This window comes from Gopherus evgoodei, unplaced genomic scaffold (genome assembly GCF_007399415.2).
Source record: "Gopherus evgoodei ecotype Sinaloan lineage unplaced genomic scaffold, rGopEvg1_v1.p scaffold_44_arrow_ctg1, whole genome shotgun sequence".
Taxonomy (NCBI): domain Eukaryota; kingdom Metazoa; phylum Chordata; order Testudines; family Testudinidae; genus Gopherus; species Gopherus evgoodei.
In genome coordinates, this window is record NW_022060065.1 from 882,689 (window position 1) to 896,956 (window position 14,268).

General features: G+C 41.8%; 1 protein-coding gene across 13 annotated transcripts in view; it reads right to left on the reverse strand.

Annotated features, from left to right (window-relative positions):
• The window catches only part of AGO2 (argonaute RISC catalytic component 2), a 139,622-nt gene that overhangs the window by 23,996 nt on the left and 101,358 nt on the right, over positions 1-14,268 (reverse strand). For all 13 annotated transcript variants that reach the window (XM_030546406.1, XM_030546405.1, XM_030546408.1 and 10 more), the window contains 6 exons: positions 13,216-13,352; positions 12,925-13,059; positions 3,389-3,476; positions 1,091-1,238; positions 792-911; positions 225-347 (listed from right to left, as the gene is read on the reverse strand). In XM_030546406.1, the coding sequence (XP_030402266.1) occupies positions 225-347; positions 792-911; positions 1,091-1,238; positions 3,389-3,476; positions 12,925-13,059; positions 13,216-13,352 (751 nt within the window). The remainder of the gene's footprint in view (positions 1-224; positions 348-791; positions 912-1,090; positions 1,239-3,388; positions 3,477-12,924; positions 13,060-13,215; positions 13,353-14,268) is intronic.

The following is a 14,268-nucleotide window of genomic DNA, read 5'->3' on the forward strand; positions in this document are numbered from 1 at the left end:
GGGATAATATTTCCACATCTACCTCACAGCATTGTTATAAAGGCTTAAATTAGTTCATGTATGTAAAGTGACTTGACAATGACAAAAAAGTTATGGAAGTGCTAAGTATTATGGGGGCTCCCAATGGAGTTACATCAGGGCTGAATTGAAGCAATCATATTAAAGAAGTTGTCAACTACTACAAAGCAATCATCCTAGATACTGCAGCATCTTGGTTTACATACTCTGCCTCCATACAGGATTGAGGGAGGTTGTAGGACTCTCCCAGTCACATCAGTCATTTCATCTTTGACCATTATTCCAAATTCACGAACATAAGGATCAGTATTAAAACTTGCACTTCGCATCTAAAAAGAGAAAAGAAATTAATATTTCTAGTGGCAAAACAAAGTCCTTTTTACACAAGTGACCCTCATTTTCAAAAGTATTTTCTAATTTTAGTGCCCACCTTGGTCACCTGGGACCTGAATTTTGGTTATGCCAAGAATTCACAGCTCCCATTATAACTCCACTTGTAGGTATGGTGCTCAGTACTACTTAAAATTTGATCCTGGATATCTGAAACAGGGCACCTAAAATTGAAAATTTAGATGACTCTTGAAAATTGAGAATGTTATAAATATTTTTAAGTGTCTCATTAACTGACGACATGAGAAAGTGTTCTATAGTTTATTACAAACTGTGTTTATTACCTGTAATAAGCACTAGATAGTAGTTCTCATTAACTTCAAGAGAAAAGCTTTGTTCCATGCTATACCTCTGTTCCCTCCACAGATAAACACAGCACTCACCAATTTGCTAATCTCTTCTTGACGGTCAGGTGCTGATCTGGCAGTTGCCCGTATCATAGTGGAAGTTTGATTGTCAGTCAGTTTCTTTATACACCTCTGTCCTGCCACTATGTTGCACACCTAAGGAAACCCCATAAAAATTAAGTTAAAATTTCAGAAAATATCTGTTATACTTTTCTATATTTTGTCATGCAATGATTCCCTAAGCAGTAAGATAGCTGTAAGAGAAAACCTAAACACTTAGCTTGTGGGTTTTTTTTTTCTTTCCAAGAATATAGTATTTTGATGAGTTTACTTGCCTCAAGAGGAAGGTATGTATGTTTCTGCTCCTGTCCAACTTGTAAACATGGAAGATGAGGATAGCGTAGAACCAACTTGTGCCTGTCCTTAAAATATTGAGCTACAGTGCATTCAACTGTTTGTCCACTCTCCTGCTGAAGTGGGAATCTATAGGAAACCAAATGTGAAAACCAACCATTTTACTAACAATACTTTCCCAAACTTTCTCCTAATGTATTTTAGCACAATGAAAGGCCCCATGAAAGCATGTGTGTATCGTGCGGGGCAGAGAGAGAGAGAGAGAGAGAGAGAAAAAACAATACACCTCTATTTCGATATAACGCGACCCAATATAACATGAATTAGGCTATAACGCAGTAAAGCAGTGCTCCGGGGGGTCGGGGTTGCGCACTCCGGTGGAACAAAGCAAGTTTGATGTAAAGCGGTTTCACCTATAGCACGGTAAGATTTTTTAGCTTAGAGGACAGCATTATATCGAGGTAGAGGTGTACATTATCCTCTGTAATGGAGTGGGGCAAACCTTCCTACATTTTCACTTTTCAGGAGAGAGAAATCTACAGAGAGTTAAACACCTGTAACAGAGGTTCTCAAACTTCATTGCATTGCGACCCCCTTCTGACAACAAAAATTACTACACGACCCCAGGAGTGGTGACTGAAGCCTAAGCCTGCTCGAGTCCCACTGCCCCGGGTGTGGGGGGACCAAGGCCAAAGCTAGAGCCCCACTGCCATGAGTGCGGAAGGGGTCAAAGCCAAAGCCCAAGGGCTTCAGCCCCAGCCAGGGGGCCTGTAACTTGAGTCGCACTGCCCAGTGGGCTTGAGCCATGAGCCACAGCAAGTCTAAGCCAGCCCCAGTGACCCTATTAAAATGGGGTCGGGACCAACCACTGACCTGTAATAAAAAACTGTATCTTAGGGAGTAGTCTACACCTACAATCTTTTCTTGGAACAAAAACAGAGTGCAATGCTTTTATTGCCTGGATCCCTTAAGATCTAAAGCAAACATCCAGAAAATGGCCATCTGAACGCCCTGACTGACAATCACTGTAATAGTGCATATCTTCATTCCAATGCCATGGGAAATAACGGATCTACAATAAGATGTAGTACTGGAGGTGTTAATGGCAAGTCAGTCAGAACAAACAGCTCTTCATAAACCTATATACTGTTAAACAAAATACATAGAAGACAACGGTGGTATAAGTCTCTCTCATATGTGAAACGTTTCACATGTAACCCGCCCAACACCAAGAGATTGAACTACATCTCCTAGGAACAGTTCAAGTGAGGGTCTGTCAGAAGTAAAATATTATAGGCATTTTAGTGTTGAGATATAAACAGATCAAATGCAACTTAATTCTACTTCACTAATTTAAGATATTAATATAAATTAGTGGAATCCTGACAAAGCTTTAAGACCATGTTGCCCTAAAACGAAAAAAAAAGTGTATATATATCACTTATAACGTTTTATTACCACTGAAAAAATAGGAAGAAGCTCAACAACAGAACAGTTAACTATCAGTAGCTGTTGATATTGTTCAGGTGTCTTATAGAAAAAAAAATGCTGATTGCAGCCTCATTCTTTGCATTTCTTTTAATACCACATGGCTGCAACATATATGCATATTTTGAAGTTACTAACAAGACTTTTAAATAAAGAATTCCAAAAATAAAAGAGGAGCAAATTGATAAATATTAGTGCCATGAGAAGAACCAAAGTTCAGAAGAACAGCTTGCAAATTTTTTGGCTGTTAGAGACAAGAGTGTAATTCTCACTTATACGTATGTAAATCAGCTGTAATAATACCAGTGTAAATGAAAAGAAAATTGGACCCATATGTTGCAGAGGTAACATTCAGCCTACAAAAAAGAATAACACTTTCTTACTAGCCAATTATTACAAAAGTCAATGTCATCAATTGGTTTTCTATTCCTGCACAAGTGGGGAAATCCAAAAGAGGGGAAAGAAAAAATTTAGATGTGAACAGCCAGTGGGACCAGACTGAAGAAGGTAACTGAGATACCACAAAAGTTCAGCTTATTATTAAAAATATAATTAAAAAACAGAAAAGGGAGAGATTAGTTTGATGTCTATTTTTAGTATAGTTTATTTTTCAGTGCTTGAGACATGTGACAACTGAAAGTATCGTTATACTGTGACAGCTTCCTATGCTGGTATACGGCAGTAAGGCAGATTGATAGCTTTCCATGAGAAGAACTGGACCAGACAGCCAAAAATTTAAAGATATTCTTTAAAATAGTATATGAGCAAAAGAAAAAACAAACATATTTTACGTTTGGTGACTTGCTGGCCGTCTGGTGACATTGCACACTCGGTATTTTCTCTTCATTTGCCCACAGTGTGTTATCTCCACCTTTAGACCTAACAATATGAAAACATGTATTACTATTTCACTTCTTCAAAACCATTTTCAATCATTTAAATCTTTGGTTACTTTTGTTCTGCTATTACAGTCTTGTTATAATTTATAAGTAATTAGGAATTCTTTATATTTTGGACTATTCAAGTACTGTACTATGCATGCTCAATAAACACAGAAGTTAAAATCCTTCTCAAAACTTAAATAAAAAAAAGGTGGGTAATGCAGCAAGCTGTCCTTTTAAATTTCCTTTCTTCTTTTTACAGGTTTACCCCACTTATGGATACTAGCATTTGCTAGTAGAGATTGGGGGTGTGTCTTGGCTATAAAATGTACAAAACCAGTTGCTATAAATGGGTTGACTATTGCTGCAATTCTAGAATTAGCATCCATTCATTCTCTAATTTCTCACACGCAAATAAAATTACTATAAAGAAGCAAAATATATTTTCAGTTCAACTGTTAATGAAACACTGTGAAGACCAGATTCTCTAAGGAAAGGAGCTGTAAAATGTCAGCTACCTCAAGGATTTTAATGGCTTGTCAATATTCATGGAGATGTTGGAAAAGTGTTAGTTCTCACAGGGAAATTATTTAATGTCTGCCTCATGATCTGTATTGCATATAATTTCACTTAAGTAATCAACATTTATTAACTAGGGTTACCAGATAGCAACTGTGAAAAACCGGGACAGGAGGTAGGGGGTAATAGGTGCCTATATAAGAAAAAGTCCCCAAAACCAGGACTGTCCCTTTAAAAATGGGACATCTGGTAATCCTATTATTAACCCATTTAACCATAGAATATCAGGGTTGGAAGGGACCTCAGAGGTCATCTAGTCCAACCCCCTGTTCAAAACAGGACCAATTCCCAACTAAATCATTCCAGCCAGGGCTCTGTCAAGCCTGACCTTAAAAACCTCTAAAGAAGGAGATTCCACCACCTCCCTAGGTAACCCATTCCAGTGCTTCACCACCCTCCCAGTGAAAAAGTTTTTCCTAATATCCAACCTAAACCTCCCCCACTGCAACTTGAGACCATTACTCCTTGTTCTGTCATCAGGTACTACTGAGAACAGTCTAGATCCATCCTCTTTCAGGTACTTGAAAGCAGCTATCAAATCCCCCCTCATTCTCCTCTTCTGCAGACTAAACAATCCCAGTTCCTTCAGAGACTCTCCTCATAAGTCACGTGCTCAAGCCCCCTAATAATTTTTCCTGCCCTCCGCTGGACTCTTTCCAATTTTTCCACATCCTTCTTGTAGTGTGGGGACCAAAACTTGACACAGTTCTCCAGATGAGGCCTCATCAATGTCAAATAGAGGGGAATGATCACATCCCTCAATCTGCTGGCAATGATCCTACTTATACAGCCCAAAATGCCATCACCCTTCTTGGCAACAAGGGCACACTGTTGACTCATATCCAGCTTCTTGTCCACTGTAACCACTAGGTCCTTTTCTGCAGAACTGCTTCCCAGCCATTCGGTCCCTAGTCTGTAACAGTGAATGGGATTCTTCCGTCCTAAGTGCAGGACTCTGCACTTGTCCTTGTTGAACCTCATCAGGTTTCTTTCGGCCCATTCCTCTAATTTGTCTAGGTCCCTCTGTATCCTATCCCTACCCTCCAGCGTATCTACCACTCCTCCCAGTTTAGTGTCATCTGCAAACTTGCTGAGAGTGCAGTCCACGCCATCCTCCAGATCATTAATGAAGATATTGAACAAAACCGGCCCCGGGACCGACCCTGGGGGCACTCTGTATGATATCGGCCGCAAACTAGGCATGGAGCCATTGATCACTACCTGCTGAGACCGACAATCTAGCCAGCTTTCTATCCACCTTATAGTCCATTCATCCAGCCCATACTACTTTAACTTGCTGGCAAGAATACTGTGGGAGACTGTATCAAACGCTTTGTTAAAGTCAAGGAATAACATTTCTACTGCTTTCCCCTCATCCACAGACCCAGTTATCTCCTCATAGAAGGCAATTAGGTTAGTCAGGCATGACTTGCCCTTGGTGAATCCATGCTGACTGTTCCTGATCACTTTCCTCTCCTCTAAGGGCTTCAGAATTGATTCCTTGAGGACCTGCTCCATGATTTTTCCCAGGACTGAGGTGAGGCTGACTGGCCTGTATTTCCCTGGATCCTCCTTCTTCCCTTTTATAAAGATCGGCACCACATTAGTCTTCTTCCAGTCATCCGGGACCTCCCCCAATACCCATGAGTTTTCAAAGATAATGGCCAATGGCTCTGCAATCACATCCGCCAACTCCTTTAGCACCCTTGGATGCAGCGCATCCGGCCCCATGGACTTGTGCTCATCCAGTTTTTTCTAAATAGTCTCAAACCATGTCTTTGTCCACAGAGGGCTGGTCACCTTCTCCCCCTACTGTGCTGCCCAGTGCAGCAGTATGGGAGCTGATCTTTTCCGTGAAGACAGAGGCAAAAAAAATCGAGTACATTAGCTTAACTTAACCAGTTACTAAACAGGATCATTCAAACTTGTAGCAATTAAAAAAACAAAACAAAACCTTACTAACTACTAAATAATACTGGTTAAAGATTCATAAAAGTTCTGTTTGGCAAGAATCCTGAATGGTATCCCAAACCAGTAAAACAGAACAAATCTTTGTTTGTCTAGATTTAAAGAACAAGCATTACAAATCCAGGAAATTCAGAGATAAGAAACTTAAAAGTCCAAACATTTGAATGTAAGAAAATGCACAGTTAAGGCACTCAAACAACTGTAACTCTACCACTGTGGAAGTGTCCAGGACACAGATGGAAGGCCGGGGAGGCAGACAACCTCATCATTCATAGAAGTTTTATGTCAACACTGACTACAAATACAAATATATGCCTTATAGGAAGTCAAACTAAATGATCACAATGGTCCCTTCTGGACCTAGAATCTACAAATATATCCTTAATCAGACAGTGGCTGTGCAAACTCCAGACTTTATACAGCCATATCCTGTGCACAGAAAGGGGCACACACAATTTTTATTTCAAATTATTAAAAAAAAAAAAATTCTACCCCAGACTCTAAGCACCCTTGGATACAAGGCAATTGGATTGTGTTTTTAATTAAGACAAAAATAGCAGCAATAATAAAAAATTTCAAAAGCTTTCTACCACCCAGAAGAAAGCAAATTAACCTGAACTTTCCCCATGTCGCTACAAGCTTAGGTCAAAGGAAACTGCCTTACCTCAACCTAATAACGTATGTGTCTACACTACCAGCTTCCTTCCACCAACCTAACTCACCTGTAACATCAACTTAATTACTCCACCTCTGTGAGAGAGACAGCGCTTAATTCAATGTTGATGGGTCGACATTGAGGCAGTCTAGATGCAGTATTGTATAAGTCAACTGAATTGGCCTCCTAGGAAATTCTCATTTCCTATTTGATCAGCCTAGAGAGCTCGCCAGCTCAGCTATCGTGGAAACTCAATATCCCAAACACACTCCAGCCTGGAGTACATAGGAGGTGGTAGATCTTATTGGTCTGTGGGGAGAAGAGGCTATGCAGGCTCAGCTCTGATCCAGCCAAAGAAACACAGACATCTATTAAAAGATTGTGCGGGGCCTGGGTCACAAAAGCTATACCAGAGACATGTAGCAGTGCCGCTTGAAAATCAAAGATCATCAGCAGGCATACCAGAAGACAAGGGACGCAAACAGACATGCTGCTTCTACAATGAACTGCATGTGATTTTCGGCGACAACCTCACCACTACCCCCAAACACAATGTGTATACCTCCTAGGAGTCTGAGTTCCTGGCCATCTCAGGCAACAATGAGGAAGACATTGTAGACAAGGGAGAGGAGGAGGAGAATGGGAGACAGGCGAGTGATGAATCCATTCTTCCTGAGAGCCAGGATCTATTTCTAACCCCGGAACCCAGCCGGTCACAGGATAGCATGGTGGCCAAGCATGATGCTGGTGAAGGCACCTCTGCAATTCCAGTTAAACTACAGGAGTTACATGCTCTTATATTTTATGTTTAATATGAAGAATGAGGTACAATTGGTATCTACTTCCCAGTGACCGCTCCAGCTAGGTGGAGGGTGCCCCCTGGAAAAGACCATTTACGTGCATAGGGATAGCCCAGGAAACCTCCATGGAAATCACTAGGAAACTTTCATGGAGGTACTCTGTAATCCTTTGCAGAAGGTTTCAGGGGAAGGCTGCCTTATTTCTTCCACTATGGTAGGACACTTTCCCACACCACTCCAGTATTAATTCTGCTGGCATCACTGTGGTACACAGCATAGCAGCAGAAGGACCATGTCTGTACCTAGACACCTACAGCATCTGCTCCCTTGCCACCTTTCTTACCCTTAGGAGATTGATATCACATAGGGTCACCTAGGGAAAACAGGAAGTTTTCATTACAAGTGCTCATACCACAAACAAAAGAGCATGTGACCCCCACATTCTGGAACAGCCTTCCAAGGGGAATAGTGGGGGCAAAAGACATATCTGACTTTAAGACTAAGCTTGATATGTTTATGGAGGGGATGGTATGGCCTAATTTTGGCAACTGATCTTTGATTATCAGCAGGTAAGTATGCCCAGTGGTCTGTGATGGGATGTCCCATGGAGTGGGATCTGAGTTACTACAGAGAATTCTTTCCTGGGTGCTGGCTGGTGAGTCTTGCCCACATGCTCAGGGTTTAACTGATCGCCATATTTGGGGTTGGGAAGGAATCTTCCTCCAGGGCAGATTGGCAGAGGCCCTGGAGGTTTTTCGCCTTCCTCTGCAGCATGGGGCACAGGTCACTTGCTGGAGGATTCTCTGCAGCTTGAGGTCTTCAAACCACAATTTGAGGATTTCAATAACTCAGATATAGCTTAGGGGTTTGTTACAGGAGTGGATGGGTGAGAATCTGTGGCCTGGGCAGGAGTCAGCCTAGATGATCATAATGGTCCCTTCTGACCTTAAAGTCTATGAGTTTATGACTTCCGGATTCCTCAACCACCGTTTCCCTAACATGCCAGTGGCTTGTTTGGCAAGGATCAGTGTTGACCTCAGATTCTGCAAGTCCAGAGCAACTATTACAGCAGTGTTAAGGGAAGGGGGGGGAGGGGCTCCTTGTGTTCTCTTGTGGCCGCAACATCCCCCCTTCCACTCCCACAGAGCTGCCTTGGACAAAGACCAGAATTTGGGACGCTTAACACTGGTCCATGTTCTCAAAGCAGCGTCCATCTTGCTGGGGGGAGGGGGCATTGTCCACCTCACTACCTGTGTTCCTGATACAGGTTTCCCACAAGTTGTAGCACAATCCCCATTTCCCATGCTGCTATGCCATACTCACCTTGGCTGGAACAGCAAACCATTTATTTGAATAGCTAGGGATTCTGATTATGTTCTGGCTTGCACCTGAGTGTAATAAGGGGAGTGTTTTTTAAATAGCAACCTTGCACTAGACCCCGGGTATGCACTCACAATGGTTGACTTGTGCTTTGGCATGCTCTCCAGTGGAAAGCTCAGCCTCCAGCACATCCTCCACATTGGTGGAGAGGCTTTCGCAGATTAGAAGAGAACACATGATGATGTTCAATGAAATAATGAATGCCTCTGGGATAGCTAACATGGAGCTAAGAGCCTGGAGGATTTCGTTGTCTGAAAAACTGGATGCAGAGAGCAGGAGAGCATCCAAGAAGCATGAGCATGCCATACAGGATGAGACGCAGTAGATTATGACAGACCAGACATGTTGAAGTATCTAGCTGAGCTTCAAAAAAACCCTTGAAGCTAGACTCCCTTTGCAGCCCCTGCAGAAGTGCCTGCAAGTATCACCCTGATCCCAATCCTCCTCCCCTAACCATTCCAGGAGGCAGGGGATAGGAGGAGGAGTTCAATATCCCTTCCACTCAACACTAGTTGTGAGTTCAATCCTTCAGGAGGGCCGGGGGCCATTGAGGGATTTGGGGCAAAAATCTGTCTAAGGATAGGTCCTTCTCTGAACAGGGGGTTGGACAAGATGACCTCCTGAGGTCCCTTCCAATCCTGATAGTCTATGACTCTATGAACACTGACAAGGGTACTAAGAACAAAAGGCAGCCATTTGAAGACCTTTGATGGGCAAGACTTCTGGGCTTTCAAAGACAAGATGACCTAGTTTCTCTCAATTTTATCACACCATTTGCCAGAGGTTAAATTATTTTCCTGTTCTTAATGTTTGTGCAATAAAAGTCATTGTTTCAATAATGAAATGCTCTTTATTCCAATCATGTGAGTTTGATGGGCAGGAAGATACAAGGAAACTGATGCAACGGAGGGAATGGTACGGGGAGGCACAATGCAGATAAGCAGTGCACGTTAATGTAGCTCATTACTGAAGTCTCTCGGAGACACAGAGCTTCTTGGTGGGCTCTTCTTATTGCCCTGGTACCTAGCTGCTCAAAACTAACTGCCAACCTATCTACTTCCACGCTGCACCCCTGTGGAAACTTCTCTCCCTTGCCTCAGTGATATTATGGAGCACACAGCAGGCAGTGATAACCATGGAGATGTACTCCACTAACACAGTGAGCACGGTATGGACAACCAACTTAATGACTGCAGAAGCTAGATGTCGACTTACATTAAGTCGACTTAACTATGTAGTGTGGACATGCCCTAAAGAGCATGTGTGATCTTCAAATGGTGTTCCTTTTGTGTTGCAACTCACATGCCCTGGAGTAATTTTGAAATAACACATGATCAAATGATTGGGTGGAGGTCAGCTGGGAGAAATTGGGGCAATTTCAGAGGACTGTGAATAATAATAGGAGCAAGTGTTCCTAACAACTGATTTAATGCTTTTAGAAATGGGTTAAGAACACAGGGCCAAATTCATCTCTGGAATAAACTTCAATGAAACCGAACATACACAAAGGTTTTGTTTTTACTAGTCCAGACAATGAGGTTTAGCTGGGATCAGCTAAAACAGGCTGTGTAACCCTTATCTAAACTAGACCATTTTTACTAGTTTAGACAAATCTAAAGGGTCAAGTTTATACCAGTCAAACCAGCTTGAAGGCAATGAGGCGCTGTTTACACACAAATTTGCATCACATTAAACTGGTTTAGTCCAATCAGTTTAGTTGAACTGGTATAAACCCGTGTGGATACTCATTTCAATGTAGCTTTAATCTGTTCCTAATTAACTTTTGCTAAACCAAATAAGCCTGGTTTAAACCAATGGAAGAGTGCCCATAAAGCCTTTTGTACTGGTTTAAGTAAATCAGTTTAAAACCACACATTTTAGCTAAATTCATGCAACTCTATCTGTAGATAAGCTCTCGTTGACTTTATTAAAATTATATTAAAAATAAATTTGGGCACACACTCCTACAGCAGGAGGAAAAACAGGATGGTTGAGGACTGAAGTACAGACCTGACTGCTGCAATTCTTCAAGTCTTGTTCAATATTTTAGGCTATGGCTACACTATAGCTTAAGTTGAAATAAGTTATGTTGCTCAGAGGTCTGAATTAGCTACACACCCCCAAGTGACATAATTTATGCTAATTTAAGCGTTGGTGTGGACAGTGCTGTCGGCTTCTCCTGCTGATATAGCTACCGTCACTCATAGGGGCTGGAGTAATTAAGCCGACGGGAGAACTCTCTACTGTTGGTTTGGAGCAACTACAGTAGAGAGCTTACAGTGGTAGAGCTGCATTGATGCAGCTGCACTGCTGTAAATTCTCTAGTGTAGCCACAGCTTTAGGTCTTGTCTACACTACTGGTTTTTATCGACACAAGTTACGCAGACATATAGTCACTGCTGTAATTAAGCCACTGTTGCATGTCCACACTATGCTCATGTTGGTGGTGCGCATCAACAATAGCAGCCCTTGCATTGACACAGACAGCAGTGCACTGTGAATAGCTATCTCATTATGCAACTGGCCATAGGGTGCTTTGGGGAGGTTGCAATGGCTCATGAGGGCAGGTACAGTATTATATGATGGTTTCTCAATCTCATTGTTCCACGGGCATCCTACTAGATTGCCAGTCACTTTTCAACTGCCCAGGTAACCCGTCACTCAGCCATCACTGTCAACATGGATCCTGCACTGCTGTTCAGTATTGTGCTGTGCATTATGAACAGAAGGCTATAGAAGAAGATCCCAATGGTGGGTGACTATTCAGTTGGGGGATGCTTGAAGGAACATATTAACACTGAGCCACAGTAATGTGTGTTGCTGTAGTGTGCTGCGCCTGGCACTGTGTGTTTGCACCATGCTATGAACCTTATAATGATTGGTATATGTGCCCGAAAAGTAACACATTTTAAATCACTTCTTAAAGCAGCTCTCCGTAATATGACCAAACTGACATTGCTGAATGCTAACACAAGAAGCCCACAGAAGTATGTGTGTGTGTGTGTAGAGTGGAGAGGGAGAGTGTGTGACAGGGTGTGTGAGAGACAGATAGAGACAGAGTGTGTGTTGGGGGGAGAGAGTGTGTCAGCACGCTGTCTCTAAGTTAAGACAGCAGCCAGAAGCAACCAATCCTGAGGCAGACAGCTGGTGTCCCCCGGACCTCCCACCCCAGCTCAGCGGAGACCTGTACATCAGCAAGAGAAGAGGATATCCCAACATCAGCCTCTGCCTCCCTCCCTGGCTCTGCACTGCACAGGAGGAGTCTCTTCCCCACCCTCTCCCAGCAGCATCCCGCCTTGCCTGCCTGCCGCAGTGTTCCTTGTGCCAAGGAGAGCAGGATTCCATGTTAATGTTCTGATTCCGTGATTCCCTCTGTGATCTCTCACAGCCTCCTGTCCCCACAGACCAAAGATCTACCGCCTCCTCTGTAGTCCCGGTAGGAGTGCTTTTGCTGCCAGGAGCCAGCATGCTCAGCTGGGCAGTAGCTCTCCACACTAAGCAATTTTAAAAAAACAACCAACCAACCAACACCTTTCTGGGGCTTTGAAAGGGGAGAGGTGAATGCCTATGTAGCTGGATGCAGGGCAGTGGAGTTCAAAACAGTGAGCAGAGCAGTTACAGTGGGCACTGTGGGATACCTCCTGGAGACCAGTTATGGCCACGTAATGAACGCAGTGTCTACGCTGACACTTTGTTGATCTAACTTTGCCACAAAAAGCTCTACGCCTCCTGTTGAGGTGGTTTTATTTGGTCAGCAAAGCAGAAAAGTTTAGTCAGCAGGAGGAGCATTGTAGTGCGTACACCTCCACTGTTTTGTTGACAAAAGCTGCCTTTTGCCAACAAAACTGTGTAGCGTAGACAAGGCCTGAGTTATAAGACGTTTCTGCTTAGAATAAGACACTTTTGTTATCCAATCTCTGTTCAAAAGTACACATATAGTATTCTATGTCACTGTCAATTTCTATCCAAAACAAATCTCCCCCTGGCATCCAAACTTACCCTGGCACTTGGAAGTTCACATCACAAAGAATTAAGAAGTTTTGCTCCAATTATGTAATTCATACCTTTTATTTCTTTGGTAAACTTTACCCTTTGGGAATCTGTGAGAGGTTTCTGTTGCTCTTCAATACTCTTGAAATCCAAAACTTCACAAACAAACTCAATTACTGGCTGTGCCTTATAAAATGCTGTTGCAGACACTGCAGACAAGGAAAAACACACCTGTGCAATTAATTACATTACTGGAGACTTTACAGCTCTGAAGAAATTCTTGAGAAGTCCAACAAATGGGATTAACTTGAATCATTTCAAATGAACAGGACAGAACACAAATGGAGAAGTAGCACAATACATACCATCAATATTAAGCATCATTTTCCAGAGTGAAGGTCTGACTGACTGATGGAACCCAAACCAAACTTCTCGGCCACCACCCAGAGGGTTCGAGCATCCTTCAGATGCAGTAAAAAAAGACCGACCAACAGGAGTATACCTGCAATCAAGAAAATAAACCCATTAACTACTGAATCAGATCTTATAATTAAAATAAAAATAAGAAAAAAACCTATATTAACAAAGCTGCAACAAATACAAAAATCATTTACATTCCTTTCAATGCTTCAAGTTTATAAGTGTGTGTGTGTGTATATATATGTATTATTTATATATAAAAAACACAAACTATTTACATTGTCAGGAGACTAAGTCTATGTATCTTTTAACTTTCAGTGACTCATTTTAAGAGATTTGCTGTTCTTCACATTTTTTATGTTATACTGATAACAGTTGACCTGCCAGAAAATACAAGCAAAAGAACTTAAAACATAGCTCAGTATGCCAGAGCAGCCACAATTCAGTAAGGGAAAAAACCTAAACAATTTTTATTTAAATCTTGCAGTATAACAATTGACCCCAGTTAATATTTTCTAAATAATCACTATTTTTAGTAGTATAAACACATGACTACCACACAAGAGAAACGATAGATTTATCAGTTTGTTTCCTTTCTAAAATATGTATTTTTAATTTAAAGCTACAGTTTTCAAACAAACAGAAAAGTATATTAGTTACTATTAATCTATTTCAAACTTACTTATGTTATTATTTTCAATATCTGTATATGAAAAACAAGAATATCACCAGCATATGTTGCAATGGGTCAAATCTTGAAGTCCTTGCGCTAGAAAAGCTTCCAATGAAATCAATGGAAAGCTTCCAATGAAATCAATGGAAGCTTTGTCTGAGGGAGGTCCATCTGAGATATTTTTAATGTGTCTATCAGGTTGGTATCTAAGTGCAGCACAAAATCAGAGTCTAACAAAAATTGGGTTAATCTTCTCCATTATCCCATGAAAAGGGGTATTTATGTAATTATTCAAGGGAGGGGATTTTGTGTGTTGTGACAAACT